At 41.2% G+C, this 23169-nt stretch overlaps 1 protein-coding gene across 13 annotated transcripts in view; it reads right to left on the minus strand.

The window, feature by feature from the left end:
• The window catches only part of SMARCA2 (SWI/SNF related BAF chromatin remodeling complex subunit ATPase 2), a 163698-nt gene that overhangs the window by 40726 nt on the left and 99803 nt on the right, over positions 1 to 23169 (minus strand). For all 13 annotated transcript variants that reach the window (XM_081066797.1, XM_081066799.1, XM_081066790.1 and 10 more), the window contains one exon: positions 22202 to 22420. In XM_081066797.1, coding sequence (XP_080922923.1) covers positions 22202 to 22420 — 219 coding nt within the window. The remainder of the gene's footprint in view (positions 1 to 22201; positions 22421 to 23169) is intronic.

The following is a 23169-nucleotide window of genomic DNA, read 5'->3' on the forward strand; positions in this document are numbered from 1 at the left end:
CTGAACACGGAGTTCTTGCTTAAAATGACCTATCATTTTAGGCACTTGGTTTAACAAAGACTGCAGCACTTTTAGATACAGAATTTCAGACTCAGGACTTTGGACAATTTTAAGTTTTGATTATTACCATCCTCCAAATTCCCTAAGGTGAAATAAGCCAGACAGAAAAGGACAGATATTGTATGATTCCACTTATAAGAAAGGAGAACAGTGGTTACTAGGGGTCGTGGGGCGGAAGTGGGGGAGTGAGAAGTTATTGATTAATGAGTACAGAATTTCAGTTTGGGATGATGAAAAAATTCTGGAACAGACAGTGGTGATGGTTGCACAACAATGTGCTAAAATGTACTTTAGAATGATTAAAATAGTAAATTTTATCTGTATTTTATCATTACAACAAAAAAGTCCCCTGAAAAAAAAATCAATTCTCTGTATATTAAAGGAAAAAACCAACAACTGCAGGTTCATACATGTTCCTACAACCTTAACACACAGCACACAATACTAATGAAATCTTGCTAGCTTTCCTTCTAAACTAAAACCTTATAGTATTTCAACAGGTAGCACGTTCAGTCTTGCCCTGAGCAATGACTAGAAGCCTTTTCAAAAATCCTTATTCATTCAAACGTTATTAAGGAAATATCCACAATGTATGAAAATTTCCTGTATGCGACACACACCTATTCACAAACTTTTTAATTTTGTTAATTTGAATAACAAACATTAAGAAAAGAGGTAAGTTGTCTGAAGGCTAAGGATGTTTCAGCAAACTTTTTTTCCCTTTTTCATGGTGGTACAATTATAACTGATGACATATTATTTCAATAGAACCTCATTTCTTCACTCCTTTGTCAGGCAACTCAGATGCCAACTGCACTCTCAGCTCTCCCTGAGTTGGGGACTGAAATGTACAACGCTGGCCATAAAGGGGAAGCGAATGCGGCCTCAGTTTAACTGAATGGGCTTTTCAGTTTCTTGTTCAGTAACTTTAGATCACTTTTACAAAAACAAACCAAGCCTCTCTCTTTCCCCCTATGGCATAAGGAAGCTTACAAAAGGAAATCCAGAGAGAAAAGGGGAAAGGGGACACACGGCTTATCCAACTGAGACAAAGCAAATTAGGACATTATGTCAGGTAAAAGCAATGTGGGGTTGGGAAGAGGGGGAAAAAAGTATGGGGTGTATGAAAATTATTTTAGTCACAAGATCAACTAAGAACCCATAAGGTACCTTTTCAGCAGTAATAAGCACAATACTCAATTCAGAGAATGACTTTTTGATTTAGTAGATAGTGGCCCCAGCAAATATCTGTCCACGTAGACCCTACCACATAATGAGCACAATGTATTAACATCTTTGTTCTTACAAGTTAGGCATGCACTATGCTCCTGCTCCCTTGGGTGGAATCAATCAAAGAACCTGAGAATCTGTGAGCCGAAATGATGCTTAGAGAAACAAAGGAGAATTAAAAGAAGTGCAGTTCTGTTTTCTTATCCTGAAACCATTTATCCAATTACTATCAACTCATAACACTGCCAGAACTCTGCCTGCTTATCTCTTGAGCAGGGCTTCTCAGGGAAGCCTGGGGCACCTCTGTACTTCAGGGTTCTCAGTATATTAAAAAAAAAATGAAGAAATGCCAAAAGAAGGTAACATACTGCGGTATAATTTAAATATCTGCAAACAATAATTGAATGCTATTAAAATAGCCAATACAATGATTATGAGTACAACCTCCTTTGTAGATAACATCAAATGGTGAATTGGAGGCCCTTGAGCTAAAATAAATGGTTCTCTTTTGGGCTTCCCTGCGATAGGCCATCCACAAGGAACTGGGCCCTCATCCAGGCGTACACGCTACTACAACAACACAAGTTCTCTGGTCTATAAACCCTCTGTGGTTAAAAGCATCGAATTCAAAGGAGAGAGTGGCTGAGAGCAAGATGCTTCTGCTTGAGGCAGATACAAGGGCCATGAGGAGCCAAATTACAAGGGAGATGAACACGCAACTAAAACAACCCAAGAAATAAAGAACACAGTAGTTTGAGGCCATCTGATAGAAGAAAGAAATAGCCTCAAGTTCAGTAAATCTTAAGATACATGGCATGGTGAATACTTCTACCACTCCCACCGTCACCACCGGCGGCAGCAGCAGCTCACACACATTGTTCATTATGTTGCCAGGAGCTCAGTGCATTACATACATTTGCTCATGTAATACTGGTATCAACCCCATAAGGTAGAACTAGTCTTCTCCTCACTGTACAGATGAGGAAACTGATGCAGAGAGATGAAGCATCTTATTCCAAATCATACAAGTTGCAGAGTTGGGGTTTGAACCCTGAAAGTTTGGTTGCACAAACACACCCTTAACAAGGGTGTTAATCTACTTTGCAGCACAAATGATGATTTTTGCACCCTTAGGAAAATGCTCAATTATGCTTGCTAGGCTTAGGGGAATACTGCAAGTAAAAACCTAACATGGTACATCTTAGAAGGAATTCCAGCAAAGGAGACACGTGCATGCACATGCAGTCCTGGTGTTGCATGGAAGTGTGGGACCATAAAAATGACCAGGTACAAAGCCACTTTAATAATCAATGGAAAAACTATGATTGTTCCATGACATACATACAAGTTTATGTCAAAACATTAAAAACACTATTGTCAGTTATACATGTACAGGGAAATGAAAAGCATGGTAAAATAAAAAATTATTTAGTATACTAATTTAAAACATTAGAAACGTTGAATAATACATTGGTTTTTACTTGTGATATGGAGCAATCATCCTTTCTATGCTTTGGCTTCCAACATGTTATACTTTGCCCTTCCACTATAGTGAGATATCTCAGCGTTCCTTTAATTTGAAGGTTTTTTTTTTCCTCTTGTCACTTCCTCTGAGACGTCTTCACGCCTTTCTTCATAACCATGTCCTCATTTATGTCGTTAAGTTTGCCTGTACGAATTCCTCTGGCTGTCTATCTTAGAGTCTCTCCTTTACGGCCACTTTGTCATCCAACATCTTTCTTTGCTTAAGCTCCTGATAAGGCTGACTTCTACAAAATATCTGTCTCATCAGTAGTAAATGTTTGATGATCATCCTAACCACCTGCCCTAACTAATTCTTGGAATCTGGGTGCTAATGTCACAGCAGCACACTTTGCCCCGGCAGCACCACTAACCTGTCCCAGAGAAACCAATTCATGCTGACTTTGGCGGTAAAAGGTTCGTCTCCAGTCTCCTTGTAATTACCAATTTCTTTCAATGCAGTAACTTAACTTCAGCACTAAGGCCTGAACACTAGCCAAATTGATTGGGACTTTTTTTATTTTTTATTATAGTCTTCAATCTAAACTAAATGCTCAAATTCAACCATAAGTGGCTTTCTGTTTCTAGTGCAATTTAAACTAAAATACACTGATGCAACTTCAGCTTGTTTTCTATACTCTGCAGACTTTTCTAATATGGTTTGTATTGCAGTTTCATGCAGGACTCATTCTATTCTCCCTTTGATGTTGACATTTTCAAATCTTCTAATCAAATCCAATTTTGTTTCCTGTGCTGTCACTTTTTATTTCTTTGCCACACTTTCATCTTTGGTGGTCAATTCCCTCTCTTGATTGTCTACTTTTGTAGAATGCCATGTGGGTTTATCACTGGGAGCCATGGAGACCCCACAACGACATGCTTTGCTGTGTGCGTGTGCATGGACGGAAGAACACACGCTCAGTGACTAACCGCCAACACACTTTGAAAGCAGCGATGTGACTGATCGCTGATCATAAAGTGCATCTGTTACTTACATAGTGATTTGTGGACGGAAGAGCTAGCGGCGAAGTTTGCACCTTATGCAATTACTCACAGTTAGGATACCATGGTGTTATGGGCTGAATTGTGTCCCCACACCAAATTCGCATTGTTGAGGTGCCAACTCCCAGGACACCTCAGAATATGACTATTTGGAGATAGAGTCTTTAAAGAGGTAATTAGGGTGGGTACTAATACAATATGAATGGTGTCCTTATAAGTAGAAGAAGATTAGGACACAGAGGGAAGGCCATGTGAAGACGCAGGGAGACAACGGTCATCTACAAGCCAAGGAGAGAGGCCTCAGAAGAAATCAACCCTCCCAGCACCTTGATCTCAGACTTCCAGAACTGTGAGAAAATAAATTTGTTGTTTAAACCACCCAGTCTGGGGTATTTTGTTATGGAAGCCCTAGAAAACTAATATATAGGGTAACCGAAATTTGTTACTGGGGGAACTCATGATTCTTAACTATATTACAGTAATGGAAATTTGTACTTATTATAATGGTGCAAAGTGAGGCCTGCCTGTATGTATATAAAACATTCCTTTGAATTAGTAATGGCAGCCTTTCTCTTTCATGCCATCCTGTAATCTAAGGGAAACTGCCCTGCCCACAATGCTTGCTGTCTGGGCAGCCATGTTCTCCATCAGGCAACTCCTCTCCCTCCTGGTCTCACAAGGTGGGTGTCGGAATGGTACCCTGTCTCTAGACGTGGGCAGGGCCTGGCACGAGGGTCTCTGGATAAACAGACATGAGAGTGATTGGCTGAGATAGTTCACTTCTCTTAGAAATTTGAACTGCAAGTGTGAAAGAATACATCCAGTTGGTGTGGGAGCTGAAGCTGAATCAAGAGCATGAGGTAGCACCTGGACAAGAGATGTTAGGAGCAGAAATGAATAAATGAATAAAGAGAGGACAACTGGAGATATGCAGAGTACACTGTGTGAAGGAGAATGGAGCTAGTCCCAGGGAGGATTTAATTCCATATGCACATACACACCTGTATTTAATTCAGCTATATATAGATAGATGAAGACATATATACATATATATATGCACACACACATATATAATTAAAATATCAGTAAAGGAGTGTCCGGCTCTAAAGATGAGACACCAAGTTGGAAAATAACTATAATGAGTTCAGATCTGGACTGCTCAAGTTATCTCTGGATGGTGTTTCTAAGAATTCACAAGACTCTTTGTCAAGTATGCCAGGTCAATAAAGCTGAAAATTTAAAACACAACTTTGAGTCTTGCTCAGTTGGTAGGAGCCCGTCCTCTCAACCACAAGGTTGCCGGTTCGACACCTGCAAGGGTTGGTGGGCTGTGCCCCCTGCAACTAGCAACGGCAACTGGACCTGGAGCTGAGCTGCGCCCTCCACAACTAAGACTGAAAGGACAACAACTTGACTTGGAAAAGTCCTAGAAGTACACACTGTTCCCCAATAAATTCCTGTTCCCCTTCCCCAATAAAATCTTAAAAAACAAAAAACAGAAAAACTTTTGAGCCCTGGTTAACAAAAAGCTATACATATGTTGCAAACACAATTTGCTATGCAATAAACTTTAAAACGAATCTCTAATATTAAAGCACAAAGGAACAAGAAGTAAATATGACTAGATTTTACTAATAAACACACACTTAGTACTACGTGGGCCTTGTATAACTCCCACAGCTTCTTGGTACTCTAAGCCAGGACCAGCAGTTTTTCTGGGAATACCTAGCTGAAATTAACGCGAGCAGAGTCTGTTGGCAAAAGAGGAGACACCAGGAGACGAAAACATGGTCAGCGATTTGCATGGGACAGACAAACATAGGAACTGGCTCTAACTGGCAGTAGCATTCATATATGGAAAACACCCCCTAATATGCACCCCAGAAAAAAACTTTAGAGGGTGCACACCTGATAGTCATTAAATCTGAAGGCAGTTAAAAGGTTCCCTCAACCAACCCCCCACTTAAGACTGTGCCCACAGCATGGCTCCTGTGCTCACCCCACTTGACTCACATATCCATGGTCAGCTGTGCTCCCCGGCATCTGGAGGCCGATTACCCTTGTTATTGGAACTACATGGTCCAGTTAGGTAGTACATAAAATGAAACACAATTGTGAAAATAGGTTTTTTATTTCTACACACAGTGAGTACAATGGAAAGACTTCATAAAAAGTGAGTGGCTTAAAAAAAACCAAAAACCAAAAAACAAACACTGAAATTTACCAAAGGCAATTATAATCTCTTAAAATCTGGGGAAGAGACCACACTCCATGTATTTGTTAGTATCAGGATTCTCACTCAGGTGATGGACCTGTTAACTAGATGGGGGAATTCTTTCACAGTGTATACATATATAAAATCACCAAAATGGATACACAGGTAGCTGACAATTTTGTCAATTATATCTCAGCAAAACTGAAATTAAAAAAAAAAAAAATTCTCGCTCACTAAAAACACCAAAACTAGAAATCCTAAGTGATACGTAAAGGACATCACTTATGCAAAAAAGACTACAAATTCTAGTCAGCAGATTCAAAGAAGCAACCCCAGACTTACATCAAGAATGTGGCAAAGATATACATTAAGTTTTTCATTAAAAACGTCCCTCTGCATATATTATTCTTTCATCTTAATTGATATTTTCATTGACCAACCTGTGACTGGCTTTGATTACTTTGGTTAAGAAGGCTTCTGCTATTCTTTCTTTTTGGAATGGGGGTGGGAGTGGTGCACAAGACAAGTCCTATTTCCTTGCTTATACTTTTTTGTCATTCAGTCCTTTTTCTCCCCTGCAATGATAGCTCGACTCTGAATTTTTTCTCAAAAGTTCTGGGCTATATCCCATTAGTCAAATCTTACGTACTTCTGTCCTACTCAGGTTCCTAAAGTATCCTCAGTATATCGATTCCAAGTCTCCCTGCCTGGACTCTAGAGACTTCATGATCTGATCTTACCCAATCTGACTTGCTACATTTCCCGGCACAGGAACATTCCCCCAGTAACAGGATCACAAATGCGGCAACTCACCACAGCACACCATATTTATTCCCCACTTTGATTTCTCTCCCACTTCTCACCTGGGGCATCTTTTACAATTCCTTGTACCTGTGCACTCTGTACCATGCTTCGATGATCAACTCCCATTCTGCCCCCCTCCCCCAGAGGGCATCATTTCCCATAACCCTCCCCTGTTCCCCAATTATTCGGACGAGAAACCTTTAAAATCATCAGCATTCCTGTCAGTCACCACGTAGTTTACCTCTAAAATAAACACCTTAAACAATGTTTACTTATAAACATCATAAACAATCTTTCCCCTTCTCTCTCCTTGCTCTCAGAAAAGTCTCTTCTTTCACAGGGTCAAATATAATGGCCCTGCTTATGGGTTTTCCTCATCCTTTCTCTCTGGCCCTTTTAATGCACGTTTATATTCTCTGGTTAAAAAGAGGGACACAGCATTTCAAAAGTGTTCAGGCTCTACATTCTTTCTACAGAACAGAATAAAGCCCGTTTTCTTTGGTCACGCATAGCCTCCAGGGTATAGCCCCACCTAGTTTTTATTTTCCACTCCTATCCCTATAAAATGCTCCCCAATACACAGGGTCAGCACCTATGAGTCACATATTTCCATGCCTCTGTGTGGTTCCCTTAGTCTGGAATTCTGCTCTTCTGGTTCCCCCTCCTATCCAAATAATGCTTATCTTTTAAAAAATGGCTAAAATGCATTTCTTTCACAATATCATACTTGACCATGAAAAATTAATGTTTTCCTCTTTTCTCTGTACTTTCGCAATACATTACAGGCACTTTTATTCACTGTTTATTTAATTCTGCTTTGTATGAGTTTTGTCTTAAAATATGTCTGAATCTCCTATCAGTCTGAAATCTCTTTTGGAATTTAAAAGAAAAAAGTCATTTTAATCAAAATAGCCTCAAAGGCATTTAGATTGATGCCTTGCTCACCAGTGGGACCCACAAATCTTGTTGAAATAAAACCAGGTCTTATTGTTTACTCATCTGCTTCCTCAAAATGACAGAGTTTACCAAGGAAACACCTTCTAAGGTCGGGCTTAACTGATTTCTGTTCAAGGGAAGGCTACACAACTATACAGTGAATCAGAATAAGTCAGATAAGTGGGGCAAAACTGAAGATTTTAATTTTTCGTTAGCCCTGCTCCAGCCCACTTCTTTAAACAGCCTTTATTTTAACTGGTCACTATACAGGCATACCTCACGTTATTGCACTTTCCAGATGATGCGTTTTTTTGCAAATTGAAGGCAAGGCTCTCTACCAACAAAAAGATCACAGCCTGCTTTATTGCAATACTTGCTTTATTACAGTGGTTTGTAACCCAAATCACAGTATCTTCGAGGTATGCCTGTATAATCTTCTCTCTTGCTCTGGCTTTGAGAGTTAAATGGTTTGAGTAAGATATTTAACCCTACTGACAAAAATGACCATCTAATGTGGAAGAGCGATAAAGATGAACACCCCTTACTCAGCCCCAAGACAGAACAGTGTGTGCAATTCGCTGAACAAGGTAAGGAGGACAGGAAGGGCCTGGCCTCCCTGGAAACAAGGAAGAAGGGGGAGACACTGACCCGAGTCCCCCAGAGACCTGCTGCTCAGCAGAGAGAAGTCCGCAAAGGCTGTCCGGGGGAGAAGCGGCAAGCTAGAAGTCTTCCCGAGTAGTCTTATATCCCACCGAGGCTCTTTGAAGACCTCTGGCAGTTAGTCCTCCCAGAGTCATCAAGAGAGGCACCTGTTGCTGATCTAACCTGAGCTCCTGCACCTTTTCAAGCAGCAGCTGGAATTCACAAGTTACAAGGAGGTCGGCTTGGGGGCAAAGCACCTGTAAACTGGATGTGATTTGTCCTTCACCAAATCACCATCATCCTGCGGACTTGCACTGATGTGCATTTTCAAAACATGAAAGGCACTAAACTCAATATTCAACCTTCATTAAACAAATGTACCCACCATGAGCTAAATGCGACATCCAAAAACCATGCTCCATGCCCGGGAGGCTGAGTGCCTCGTCGGTAAAATGGGAGAAGTACCTATCCCAAGTCGTTAAGAGGATGAAAACGCGATGAGTGTGTATAGAGTGCAGCCCAGTCCTGTGTGGTGTGGAGAAAAGAGAGGACAGTACAGGAAATGAGAGAAAGGGTCTGCTTTGTCTCAAGAGTCCTGAAAATTCTATGGGAATGAATTTAGGTTAAAAACTCAGTCCTGGCTCCTAACACTAATGTAACGTTCTAAGTTAATTATATTTCAGTAAAAAAAAAAAAAAAAAAAAAAAAAAGAATTCAGTCCTGGGGACAGGAATAGGGTGATGTGAGCCAACTTGATGGCAGTGAAAAAGCACCCACTATGTAAAACAGGAGAGGTGAAAAGCCATCTTTAAGAGAAGGGGAAACTGCCTGTGAAACTCGAAGGGAAGACATAAAAGCCCTGTTTAAGAGACGAAGCAAAAATCGCTAATGCAGGGTGGGAAGACATACCCCCATATCCCTTCATGGCCTTTAAAAATAAAGTCAGTCCTTTGGTGCCCTGTAAAACAGGGTGTTCTTAAGACCAAGTGGAATAACATGCAAATACTAACAGGCTGGGGCTTGATGGGCCTCATGGGTTGGGATTTAGTGAAACTGCTACAAAAGGGCTGAGCCTCATCACAGGTTAAAAATACTTCTGAAAGTAATGGCACCAAAATAACCTGTCAGTGATTTTACTTGGCTCCTTCTCCAACCTGGATACGTGAAGGTCAATGGAATTACAGGTGATACTCTTTTCTTTCCCTCACTCTGATTCTGTTTCTTGTTACGCTTTTTTGACAGGGAAAATGCCTCCAAAGAAACTTTATTTTAAACTTTATGTAAAAAAAAAAAAATACTGACGCTTCAGGCGTTTCGGGTGCTGATGAGAAAAATGCAGAGAGATACAACTAATAAAACAGTCAACCAGATTTGTTTAACAAGAGAAAATAGTGGCAAATAAAACCCCTACACTGGGTATAGAACAAATGTCCATACCTGGATTCCCCTGGAATGCTGACAGCGTAGTCTGTGGGGCTCCACAATATCCTTCCACATGCACCCCAATAATATTGCATGACATTAGTGTGTTGATTTGTTTTAATTAAAGTGAATGCAAAGGGATTCCGTGTTGATAATTTGAGGGGAGACTTGATATGTTTCAAAGAACAAGATGGATCCATTTAGCAGCTGATATGTATTCTGTTAGGTAGTGTGCAAGGGATAAAAAAATGATGAGGTGGGTAGTTTCTTCTTGATGACAGAGTGCTAGAAAATCCTTGGTCTTCGTCTATACTGAATTACTGAAGCCCCCAATTACCTGTATATGGAGAGTAGCCCCCTGTGGCGGGTAGGCGGCGCTCTCATCCCTGGCGCCACCCTCTTTTGGACTCCTGTCCATCATGTCCTGTCAGCACACAGGATGCATCTCAGCTCTCCAAATGCTACAAACAACCAGTTAGTCCCGAAAGTGCTATTCAGTGGAGCATGTAACTGAGTCCACCCCGGGTTGCTCGAGAACCCCTTGCCAAACCTGCTTTTTGAGAGAAAGTCCAAGAACAAGGAGAATATCTCTTATCCATACCCCTCTGAATATTTCTTCCTGAGAGTTGAGCCTCAGAGTTGGCGCCAGACCAGGGCAAACCCACATAGATCTTTGAGTCACCAAAGGCAAAATCAAAGAAGTCAAGGGCAGGAGACATGGGGCCATGCTCTCTTCCTCACCCCCCTCCCTCATTTCATGACTCCAGGGACACTGGACATAGACACTGGGGCTCGGGGAGGTGAACTGAGTAATCCAAGGCATCACATAGCAAAACGACGACGGATCTGGAACCAGAGCTCTGACTCCTGATGCCGAAAGCCCCGTTCCTTCCACTAAGTGGAAGAGAAGAACAGAATCACTGGCAACCCTGATGACTCTGAAGTTTTGAGGATATCGTTTTAAGTAATCTTTGGAAAATAGTCTACAAGGTCCAAGGGAAAGATATTTTTAAAAACAGCATCATACGTTAGGAATACGATTTCTACAATGGGCTACAAGTATAGTAACCTTAAATATTGTATTTCAGGAAGAATGGCAGAACAAGAATCAAGTTTTGCCTGGAGCAAAGCTTCGCAGTCCCATCTGTAATTTTTCATCATTCTGACAATTTAACATTCTTTAGAAAATAAGAAAGGAAGCCATCTAAAAGGTATATCATTATGTTCAAAATCAATATTCTTAACTGGGGACTTTCTTGTATAAAAGTAGAAATGAAAACCCAATTAATTTAGTACTTTCTTTTTGTCTTTTAATTTCAAATTACATTAGGTGCATTAATCTGTTTTTTGCTGAAAAAGAAAAGGGTTGGAGCTATAAGATAGCTGTTGGTAAAATCTATGAGAATTTTGGAGGTAGGCTGAAGCAATGGTTGTATTTTTTATGCATAAAGAATCATTATTAATGTGAAATTAGAACAGAACCTTGAAATTCTTGAAAAGCTCAGGAGCACTTTTGTCAAAACTGCATGCCTTTAGAATTCTTGTAAGAAATCGTTACATGAAGACACAGCTCACTGGAATCTCATGGGAAAGAATGCCGACAATTTCTCCCTTGACTCTGATTGGTCAAAAACACCCAGCGTATTCGACTCACTCGGCAACCACATCTCCTCTCCTAGCTCTCATTTCTGGCTGGTACGCTCACTTATTCACAAATATTTATCGAGTGCTTACTATGTGTGAGGTGCTATTCCAGTGCTGGCAAGTCAGTGGACTAGACAGCTGAGGGCCCTGGTTTTCTTGGAGCTTGATATTAGTGGAGGAAAATGAGATCACCGTCAGATGGTGGCAGGGGCCATGAAGAAAACTGGTATAGGTTATGTGACAGTTTCTGGCAAGGGCAGGTTCTTTCAGCTGGGGTGGCCGGGAGGGATCTCTCTGGAAAGAAACCAGAGAGATTAGGACAAGTAGACGGTCATGTGATGATCAGCAGAGGAGCCTTCCTGGAAGTGCAAAGGACCCGAAAGACAGTCGCGTGTGGCAGCCACCCCAAGAGCAAGGGGAGAAGATGAGATCTGAGGGCCAGGCAGAGGCCAGATGGGCGTGGCCTCAGAGGCCATGTTAGAGTCTTTGGATTTCATTACACTTGCAATGGGCGGCCGCTGGAGTGTTTTGTGTGGGGAATGGGGGTGGAAGGGTAGGAGTGGGGTAATGCGTGAGGGTGATCAGACCTGGTATCCTATCGGCTTTGGAAAGTATACTCTGACCTCTCTGAGTAGCCACCTAAACTGTTGTAAACAAAGAGAAAATGCTGTCCTCCAAAATGTGTCACATGCTCCAGCTCATTATTTTGGCACTTAAATCCCTGAATCTCTTTCTCTTTGGTCAGAGGCGTAGGGATATGCTGTGTTGTATATCTCCTCACTTGGGGGCCAAGCAGGGTGGTAGAAACCCCAGGAGCATGGGTGTGGCTATTAGAGAGGCTTGGGTCTCTCTCAACAGCAGCAGCAGCCAGGAGATGAACTCTGTTACCTTCTGTGTCTGGAAGCCAAACTGTGTGCCAAAGAGGCAGCTGCCCTTCCATCCTCTGGAGTCTGAAGATGGGGTAGGGAAAATCATAAATAACACCCCCAGAGGCATGACACTAAAACTCTAGCATGAAGTAGGAAACATAATATTTAAATTCTGCTGATTTCCTGAACAGTTAAAAGCCCTCCAAGTTAGAGCATCCCACAATCTATTTTAATCTCTATTAATTCCCATCTGTGTACACTTAGAGACCTGCTCTTGACAAGCTCTTCAAGGTGGCTAAGTATGCGATATTACCTCTAATAGCATCTCTAAAATATGGTTCTTAATTGCACTAATAAGGTGGGCCAGACATGATGGTGGAATAGAAACTCGACAATTAACGCCGCTTACCCCAGCCCAAGCATCATGCGTGGCTCCACTATCTATTCAACGTCAAATAAATTCATTGAATTGAATTTGCTTTTTAAACAGCCTCCATGAATGGACCCACTGATAAGAAAGCAGGGGATGACCATTATTAAACCATAGTGAAAAGTAAAAGTAAAAGCAGCTTCCGGTGATTTTGGAGGTTGTCTTTAGATGGGTGGAAGGAATCTTGCAAATCAAAGACAATGCAACTCAACCCAGGAGGGTAACAGGAACTGTCCGAGACCACATACTTAGCTGGCATCAGGGCCAGGACCCGCAGGCCAGGTTCCTGACCACCGTCCCCAGAGCTCTTCCTGCAGACACAGACGATTGAGTAGAAAACCAGGGTAGAGACAGTTGAGAGCTGAGTGACTAGTATAGGTTGGTGGGCTTGAGGTGAGTAAGCCTGTGGGCATGTTCTATAACATATTCAGCAAGTAAACATTTCACCCTCCTCAATTCCACTAATGAGTGACCACAGGGGCCTCTTTATCTACCCCTTTACCCTTTTCCTGTTACCCCAAACCTTGGATTCAAGACATAAAACAGAAGTGTTTTTTTTTTCTTCTTCTTCTTCTTTTCCTGTCACCTATTAGGTAGTCACTGAAGTAATTTAATACTTTTTCCTTAATAGCTATTTTTTGGGGAATCTTTCTTATATGCTAGGTTCTATGTTACACACATTTAAACTTCAGAAAACTATGAAGAACATTGTACAAGGAAGCTAGGAGAGGTTTTGCTAGGCACCCAGGGTCACAGAGCTAATTTGGTGGAGCTGGGATTTGAACCCAGGGTCATCAGATTCCAAGCCTTATGTTATACTCTTAACCACAATCGTAAATGCCCCAGATAGATAGCCATCAAAGTCACAGTTCTGACACCCTCCCAGACATGGGCACAGTGACAGTAAAGTCACCCTGTCCTATCGTGTTTCCCTGAAAATAACATCTATCCAGACAATCAGCACTAATGCATCTTTTGGAGCAAAAATTTATATAAGATCCAGTCTTATTTTACTATAATATAAGACCAAGTGTACAATATAATAAATATAATTAATATAATATAATATAATATAATATAATATAATATAATATACCAGGTCTTATATAAATTTTTGCCCCAAAAGATGCATTAGTGCTGATTGTCCGGCTAGGTCTTATTTTCAGGGAAACACAGTATCTTTAACTTCCTTACCTATACTCTCCCCAACTGAGAAATGAATGAGGTCATTTCACAATGTATACCTATATCAAAACATCACATTGTACATCTTAAATATATACTTTTTATTTGTCAAAGATAAAAATTAAGAAACTTGGTTCTTCGTGTGACTTTATTGATTTTGAAAAAGTACAGGACCAAACCAAATCTTGAGTCAAAAAAGCAGACATTTTTAAAACCATCTATTTCTCTGCAATAGTTTGTTCCATGTAAAGATGATGTGAACTTATTCAGCCTGGCTTAGTATCTGTAAACCAGTTCCAATTTCCCATGGTTACTTTTAATGACTGAGTTAGATTTCAGAGCTGGATCTCAATTTCAAGGGATAAAACTTGAGACCAGAAATTCCAGACATCACAGTTTAAAAGAAATCAATCGCAACAAGCCTCTCTCGCTTCTCAACCTTTACTATTTATTTTAGTTGGCCCTCTTCCATGAATTTGCCTTACTGAATTTTGACAATAGGGGACATATTAAGGTCCAGTCTCTGTGAAAGGAATCTAACCAATAGATTTAAGAATAAAATAAAAATTGTATAAAGTTATAAAAATTCTTTTACTATTGTCTAATATTTTCCCAAACAATTCACAATTCTTACCAACATTAATTAGTTCAGTACGTCCTTTCTGAAGTACCAAAGTACCTGGAATTTGGCAAAACCCAAATCTATTTACTGGGGCCTTAGCTCTCCCTTGTGTATAAAAACGGAAATGCAGCTTGCTAGAAATGTTGCCCCAGTAAATCTGATGACCCAATTTTAAGTTAAAAATGCCATTTGATAAAAGAAAAAGGAAAAAAAAAAAAGAACTCTAAGTAATTTTTAAATCTTACATAAAAAGCAAGGGAAGATTGTGTAAGTGACAAAACAAAAGAGAAGCAGCAAACTATTAGGTGTTATGCACATTATACTTTAGATAAAGGATCCAAAAAATCTTGCCATTATAAAATAAGATATTTTGGGAGAAAAGCACATCTCACAGAATCACGGATGTTCTCAGCAGTGATTACAGCTAGGAGATTCCAGCCCTGGTCTCTGATTTCAGGTTGGATCATATTCAATCCAGCCCAAACAGAGGGGACATTGTCCTGTTTCAAAGATTTCTAGGGAGAGAAAAAAACCCTCTTTATATAGATGAAAAAATACTTCGTTATTTCTCATTGTGTATTTCACCAGAATTTCAAATACGTTGTTTGAAATCCCAATGTCTTGAAACTTTCTTCCTACTTTTTCCAGTACTTTGTGACTAACTCTCCGTGCATTTCTTGGCCTTTTTCCTGTGAAGAGTTTGGCGTGGGCTGGTTGTGATGGAACGCCAACTAAGGGATCCTCTCCTGTATTTGCACCTGGTGTCATGTAGCTTTTAAAGGCACACGTTAAATTTCATTGAGAAGTGTCACATTTTACTATACTTATTATCCCCTACTATTGTATGGTTTAACAGTCTCTGACTTTGTTTTCTTCACCTTGAGTTTTGGGAAGAGGAAACCTCAAAAATCCTGTTAGTGGTCAGTAGACAGGCCATGGGGACCCCATTCAGGCATGTAAATCCTGGGGTGCTCAGACCCTTATTCTGGTGACAGACTGGTAGAGGAAACAGAGAGTGTTCTTTTCCGTGCTGCCTTTCCTTGAGGTCCCTCTTGAAACCGTATGGCTTCTAAAACCAGTGCTATCTATTGCCAGATTTAAAGATCTGAGGAAGTGAGTCTTATCACCATCATTTACATAACGTGGTTTGGGGCCCAACTGTCCAGGGCATTGCAAAAACCCAGAGGCACCCTCCCTCAACACCAGGAGCTTATACTGTAGGCCAAAGCAGCAGCCTCACACTCATGCACAAGGACCACACAGACACCAGCAAATGAGGGCTTTCCCCACTACAGTTTCAGGACATCAGATCCATTGTGAAACAAAAGCATAACTCTCTGAAGTTTGCTCCTTCCATCAGGCTGGCAATTAAATATTATACAGAGCACATAATTTAGATTACATTCCAATTATCTTCAAGTGCTGCAGGGCACAAATCCCTCACCCATCAATTAAATAAATTCTAGAAAGTCACTAAATGTTTTAAGGAAGGGAGGGATTCTGAAGTTGGCAGAAGGACCAAAACAGAAAGAATAGAAAAACCAGGCATTTCAGAATATGCCCTCAGTCCACTTTTTGGCTTCCCAGTCACCCCAATTTTATGGAACCCCTGCCTCAATAATGATTACAATACTAGAAACATCACAATCGGTGTACACATGATTCAAGTTACACTGAAAAAACCTGGCCCACTGGGCTTATCAGGCATCTGTCAATTTAGGTTGATGAAATGCTCGCTATCACAAGTAAAGAAACAAAGATATTTCTCCAAGAAATTATCAACACGAGCCAATTATTCTATGTGTGCAAAAGCACATATAGATATATCATACATAATTTAGCGCTGTTATCACCTTGGATACACCATGAGAAAGCTGTAAAATGGTAAGGGATAAAATATTTTTAAGACCACATTCTCTTCCACACTTTCTAAGAGTCCATTCCCTGTTCAAGGGAGCGACACACTGCCTTGAGGTGAACTGAGATGAAGTTGGTATGCAAAGACAAAAAGACAAATGACACCACTGACTTCCAAAACAGGATGGCTGAGCCTAGCATCAGCAGCAGTCTGAGTCAGCCTTTTTGGATGGAGAGGAGTTTCCTCAATTCCAAGTGCTCTTTGGCATTAAGAACTATGCTTGACTTGGTGGGCAGGGACTCTCAGAACTGCACCAGAAGCCATGCTGCAGAGTGCTATGGCGGCCACGTGTGTATGGGAAGTTGCTCTAACACAGGAAGGCAGGGTAGGTAGAGAGCCCTTTCACTGGAGAAAAAGAGAGTAAAGAAGAGAGGTAAGAAGTCAGGCCTGAGGATATTGCTACAAGTCCTACAAAAGAATCTGGCCTTTGTCCTGGGTCCCTGGCAATAAAACTTCTAAGACCCTTAGAATTCCTTAAGTGACAGCAGTCTTTGTTATGCTAATGAGGTGGCTCAAGGTGGTAACCTACACAGCTTCATGGTTGGCACTGGTCACCAGAAAGACCAACCACATGATTTAGGAAGTTGGTGCACTGAGACAGGTGGATGGGAGGGCTGGAGACTGAGTTCAATCACGTGGCCAATGACTTAATCAATCATGGCGACATAACGAGACCTCAGTAAAAACTCTGGACACTGAGCTGAGGGGACCTTCCTGGTTGGTGCATACACTGATGTGCCAAGAGGACGACACACCCCGATTACATGAGGAGAGGGCAGGGAAGCTCTGTGTCCCCTACAGAACTCGACTATGTCTCTCTTCATTTGGCTGGTCCTCCTGATTTGCTTCTTTCATAATAAAATTATAATCACAAGTAGCACTTTCCTGAGTTCTGTGAGTCGTCACAGCAAATTACTGAGCCTGGGGGAGTCATGAGAACCCTTGAATGTATAGCCAGTCAGTTAGAAGAACAAGTGGCCCGGGGACCCTAGAACTTACAGCTGGTATCAGAAGTAATGCAGTCTTGCTGGAAACTCAGTCCTTCATGCCTTGGGGAGGTTTATGCTAAAACTCTGGGTAGTTAGTTCCAGAACTGAAGCGCAGGGCATCCACCTGCGGTTGAAACGGAATGGTCACTCTTCAGGGTCCAAACCTGGTGTATTATAGGTGTGGGTGCAGGGAGCAAGAGGACTGAGGCATTCAAAATGCCTAGAGGTAGATTTACTGTGAAGTTAATGAAACATGAGCTTCAGGACTCGCACTTCACAAGCTCCTTCCAAGGCTCTGGGAGGGTCCGTCGCTATGTGTTCAAATGGTCAGATAGTTTTACAGAATTTGCAAAAGTAAGACATTTTTTATTGCTTGTTTTAAAGAGCTTCCTGATCTGCCCAACCATCAGATTCCAGAAGCTTCGGGCTTGACAACTGCTTGACGATAACTTAGCAGGTGCTGAGAAAAAGAGTTAGACTATCCTATATGTTCCAGCAGTGTGAAGAAAGCAGCCAAGAGTTTGCAGATTTCCTAAATAGGATACAAACAAGCTGAGAGCATTATGAGATCAGAGAGGTCGGGGTCTTCATGAGTCTTTGGAGCACGGAAAACCTGCCCACTGGAGACTCTGACCTGGATCCCAGACTTTAACTGCACATGTGATCAAAGTCTCAAAGGATGAGACGGGACCAGTTACAGGTCAAGACCTCCAAGGAAGGGACAGACCAGCAGGCCTGCATGAGCCCAGAGGACACCCACAGGATAGAGGGAGAACCAGGGGGTCTGTCCCCAATGCCAGCTTCCACCTTTATCCAGATGCCGTCTTGGGAAGAAAGATGGGCCAGGAACCCCCAGGAGAAGAGAGAAATAGCCCATAGGGTACATGAATGTTGAAATGACTACCCCAAAAAGATGAAGCTAACTGGAGACTGGCTAACACCAAAGAAATTTAAGTTTCCTCAATGGAAACAAGAATTTCAAAACAACCTAAAAACCATTTTTTCTTTTCTTTTTGACTGAGCTATGTTGGAAATTGTTATCCTTCTCATTTAAAAGAACATTAAAAATACAGGAAAAGATTAAAAATCTTCCAACTAAACAGATTGTCTAAAGGACACTGTGGGAATTTTTAGCAAACTATGATTATAAAATAAAACCTGCTTGTGATGAAGACCATAATAAAAATTTCAAAGAAAGTGGCCAAATAACTTAAATTTAACCTAAGTGTTCTGAGGGAGAGACTGCCACCAAGTTACCAAAATATTATTTTTCTGGGCTTATTGCTCAGATTTCCCAGGCTTCCTTACAGCCAGTGTGGTCACATGACTGAGTTCTTGCCAATGGAACCTGAGCAGAGTGATATGGAACCACTCAGACCTAGCCCATTAGAACTCCACACTCACCATTCCACGCTGTCTTTCTTCCCTCCTTTCAGCTCACTGGGATGGGATGTCCAAGCTGGCAGAGGCTCGGTCAGCCTGGATCCTTGAACGGACACGTGGAGAACAGCTGCCCCCACCAACCAGGAATATCCACTTTGGACTTTTATGTGAGAAATAAAATTCTCCTTTTTTTAGGTTAGGCCTACAAATAAGGCACGTGTAGGTTCATCTGTTGCAGCGGTGAACATTACCCTAGGCTATACTCTTACACATCAATTGATGTTATTTCAATTTGGCAATTGATGGGCACTTACTATTGGTACATGGAAGACCTAAGTTCTAACAAGATTCAGCTTATTAACTAGCCAGGAGAGCAGGAATATCGGTACCTACCAAGAAAACTAGAAAATTGGATTTGAACTGTGACAGAAGGACAAGCAAAGAAATACGAGAACACAGTAGAAAGGACCATTAGTATTACTTGTGAAGCATCACAGAAGTGGTGGCAACTGCCTTGGTTGGGCCTTGTAGGATGAGAAAAGTCCAGATGAAAGAGGAGGGTAGAAAGTTCATCCCAGACAGTACACGAGTCCTCGAACATTTTATCCAGTGGGATGTGATGCTCAAGAGGGGAAAAATATTGTTCTGTTCCCCCCAGGGAATGGAATCAAGGCCAGGGAGGAGCAGCTCCAGGGAAAGAGGATTCTGTTCAAAGGGCAGAAGAACTAACAATCGGGGCAGGCCACGAACCGGAGGGGCCAGGCAGACAAAAAGGCAGACTGCTTCCTTTAGGGCCGGCCGGCCTCTTGGCATGGGCACTGCAGAGACTGTGATTTAAGCACAGGATGTGTAGCTGCTCCATTCAGCTGCCTCCTAACTCTGGGATTCTATGTATCTTCGATGCCTCTGCCAAGCAGGCTTTGTACAACATTGCCAGGAAAAAGAAGAATTGTTTTAGCCCTGTTACAGCATTTCTTACATGATGGTTCTTGCCAAATTCCCTTTCAAGGCTGTGTTGGCTGGGTTTGCTTGACACGTTCAATCATAGGCCAGTCAAGAATATCTCTTCATATCCAGGCCCATGAGAATCTTTTGAACATAATTTTATTATCAGAAAAACTTAATAGGCTGATGTTAAGCAGGTTGCTACTGGTGAACAAGAAAACGAATGACAGCAAGCATCTATTTTGAACACTTAGGCTATGGGGCATTCCATATTCCATATTAATTGTATGTCCCCATTAACAGCAAGTTACCAGCTTATACCAAAAATGGACATCCAGTTTTCAAAAGATTGGTTTACAAAAAGATATATTACAATAAAGCTATACTAAGAACAGTTTTGTCCTTCTTAGGTGACTTGGCATTTTGCAGTGTACCTAAGGTTGAAAATTATGAACAATCAATTTGACAGTGTCGTTTTGTAAAACAGGAGTTTCCCATTTCTAGATAAAAAGAAGTCTACTAGATACACTAGAAAGAGAAATGCTATCCTAACATTACTGATAAATTAGTAACTTTCCACTCTCCTCTTATAAGGTCATAATTTCCTTTCACAAACATTCATTAAGTCTCTGCTATGGGCTAAGCACTGTGCTAATCATCAGTGATGTAAATTGAACAAATGAGGTATTCTAAACCTGCAAACTTTCTAAGATTCAAATGTTGTCTTTTTTAAGAGCATTTCCAAATGATTATAAAAAAATGTAAAGTTCAGCTACTTTCTTGCCCAATAAACCAGGTTATTTTGCTTTTTTAATATCTGAAGATTATACATATAAAAAATTAACTTTAAAATGTTGGCCTAAATTATTGTCTTGTCTCCTGTAATAGTAATTCAGGTACATAACTGATTGCTTAAATTAAAAAAAAGGGAATAGATTTTCCTCAACTCAGAAATTATTATTAAACAAACACAAATCTCCCCACATTATAGAATGTTATACAGCTACAACCTTACAAAGAAATCCATAAAACTGTATTCTGAGACCACTGGAATATTTGGGTATGACAGTAAAACAAAAACACAAAAGTTACATTTCCTAGTCATCGTTCAACCATAAACGTGAGCAATGCTTTCTTAGTCTCTTTTCAGAATACCACAGTCTTCAATCTTTTCGAAATTCAGATCACGTCTCTCTCATCATACAACAAACTGAGTAAATCACATCTCAAGTGGAGCCAAGACCTGTCTGCCCTTGAACATCCAGTCTCAAAATACTTCCCCATCCTGTTTCTACTCATCTACCTACTTAAGACCTGGGTCCTAAAAATCTATGTTTTATAAAGCTTGGGGATTACATTCCCTTTTGATAAAATGAACAACTCAAAAACAGCAGTTTCTGTTTTGTTTGCTTTTCACCCAATTGCATTACTATTTTCCAGCATGCATTTGCTGGTCCTGCCTGGAATGCGTGTCCCTCATCACTCTGTCTAGGTAATAAGTCTACCCCCGCTAATGGAAAATAGGGCCAAACCTTCCAATGGAAGATTCACACTCGCCTTGGCATTCAGACACGTGGCTCCTAGGAACATTTTGATATTTATGTGCTCCCCAAAGAACCTCCTGAGATTTCCTTCCTCAGTCAAAATGAGAAATCAACATTTTGCAAAGCAGGGGGGAAAAAACAACACCACAAAAAACCCCCACAACTAAAGAATAACATTTCTAAGTGTCAGTGACCTGAGTCCCAGGCCCCAGTCTGTGTTTGCGATGAACAGATCAGATCCAACTAAAGGTGAACCCACAAATGCAACAGTACTCCTGATCCTGTTACTTCTAGCCAGCAATCCTGCACAGTCCCTTAACTTCTCTGGGCTTCAACTGTGTTGTCTGTACAACCAAGAGAGTACAAAGGCACCTTCCGGCTCTTATGAAATAATGCACTTAGAAAATGCCGCACTGTCCCTGAACCATTTCTGCAGGCCTTGGAAAAGTAAAACTCCGATTAATGACCATGAAATGACGGGGAACGATTAAAAAGATCTCTAAGGCCACCTTCCACATTTTGATTCTAACTTCGAGAGAGTGAGGCATGACCAGGCAATTGGTCATAAAACACTAGTGGGTCTCATAGCTCTAATAATCCTGTGCTTCCAATGACCAACTCTGCTCCAGCAAAAAATTCTTCATTATATTTCAAGGCACTGCCTTGACATGCAGAATGACTCCACGGCAACAGCAGAATAACTTGATCTATGTTCAACAGCCATCTCCCCGTTTACTAGCAGCTTGTGTCCTTCAAAAGAACTCGAGCTCTCGGTCCCTGATTTCTCCACGCCCACAAGAAACCACACCTGGCAAAGACAGTTGAGAAAGCCACACCTACCCGCAGCCACTGCTTCTCCGTGAGGGCGTCGCTGTAGTCCACGTCCCGGCGCTGGCGAGACCCCCTCCCGAATATTTTCTCCTCCTCTTCTTCACACGTAAGCCTTTCTACTTCGGCGTCATCTTTAATAATCCAGGAGGGCAGCTCATCTTCCTCCATTAAGCGAGGCTTGCGCTTTGGGTTCCGGGCATCCTCCCTCCGCCGGTCCATGTCCATACGCTGCACGTATGAACAGAAGTTTTCACCAATCGGAATTGGGATTCTGTACGGTACAGACTTGACAGCACCTACGCCTTTCACAAGTTGGCTCCTACAGCTGCAGGATCCCTTTCCGCTTCTCCCATGGAGACTCTCTCCCCTGGCTTTGTTCTAGCCCATCCCTAAAGTAGTGTCCAGTAAAGTCTCTTCCCTTCCTCTATATCCATCCTTGAAATTTATTTATGCATTTAAAAGAGACACTCTTTAAAAACTCCTCTTCTTAGTCTATAGGTATGCAAAGCATCCCCTTAAGTAACAGAAGATTCAAATTGGGAAATGTATTTTAAAAAGATGAGCCCTGGTGATACAATTCACTGCTGCCCCGGCATAAAAGTGTTCTTCAAACATATAAAAGAGAAAATTTATTAAGAAAACTTCCTTTTTATTCAATAGGGCTCATGCTTTTGAATAAATAACCAGGTTAAAAAAAAATCAGCAACTCGAGTGTCACTAACAGAACAGCCACCACCTTCGCTTAGACTTGGACAAGTGGGCACATAAATGGTTTGATTACTAGTCAGATGGACATGAATTCGTTGAATTTTCAGTACACCATGGGCTCTGTGAGAGGAATGCCCCTCAATTCTTTAGCTTTTAGAAAGTTTAGCTTTTATGAAAATATTGTATCACAGAGAGACATACCTCAGAGGTAATCTCATCTAAAAGGGTCAAGTTATTAGTGAAATGGCTCCCTTTCGTATCCTTTCATA

Source organism: Rhinolophus hipposideros (assembly GCF_964194185.1).
Source record: "Rhinolophus hipposideros genome assembly, chromosome: 11".
Lineage (NCBI taxonomy): Eukaryota > Metazoa > Chordata > Mammalia > Chiroptera > Rhinolophidae > Rhinolophus > Rhinolophus hipposideros.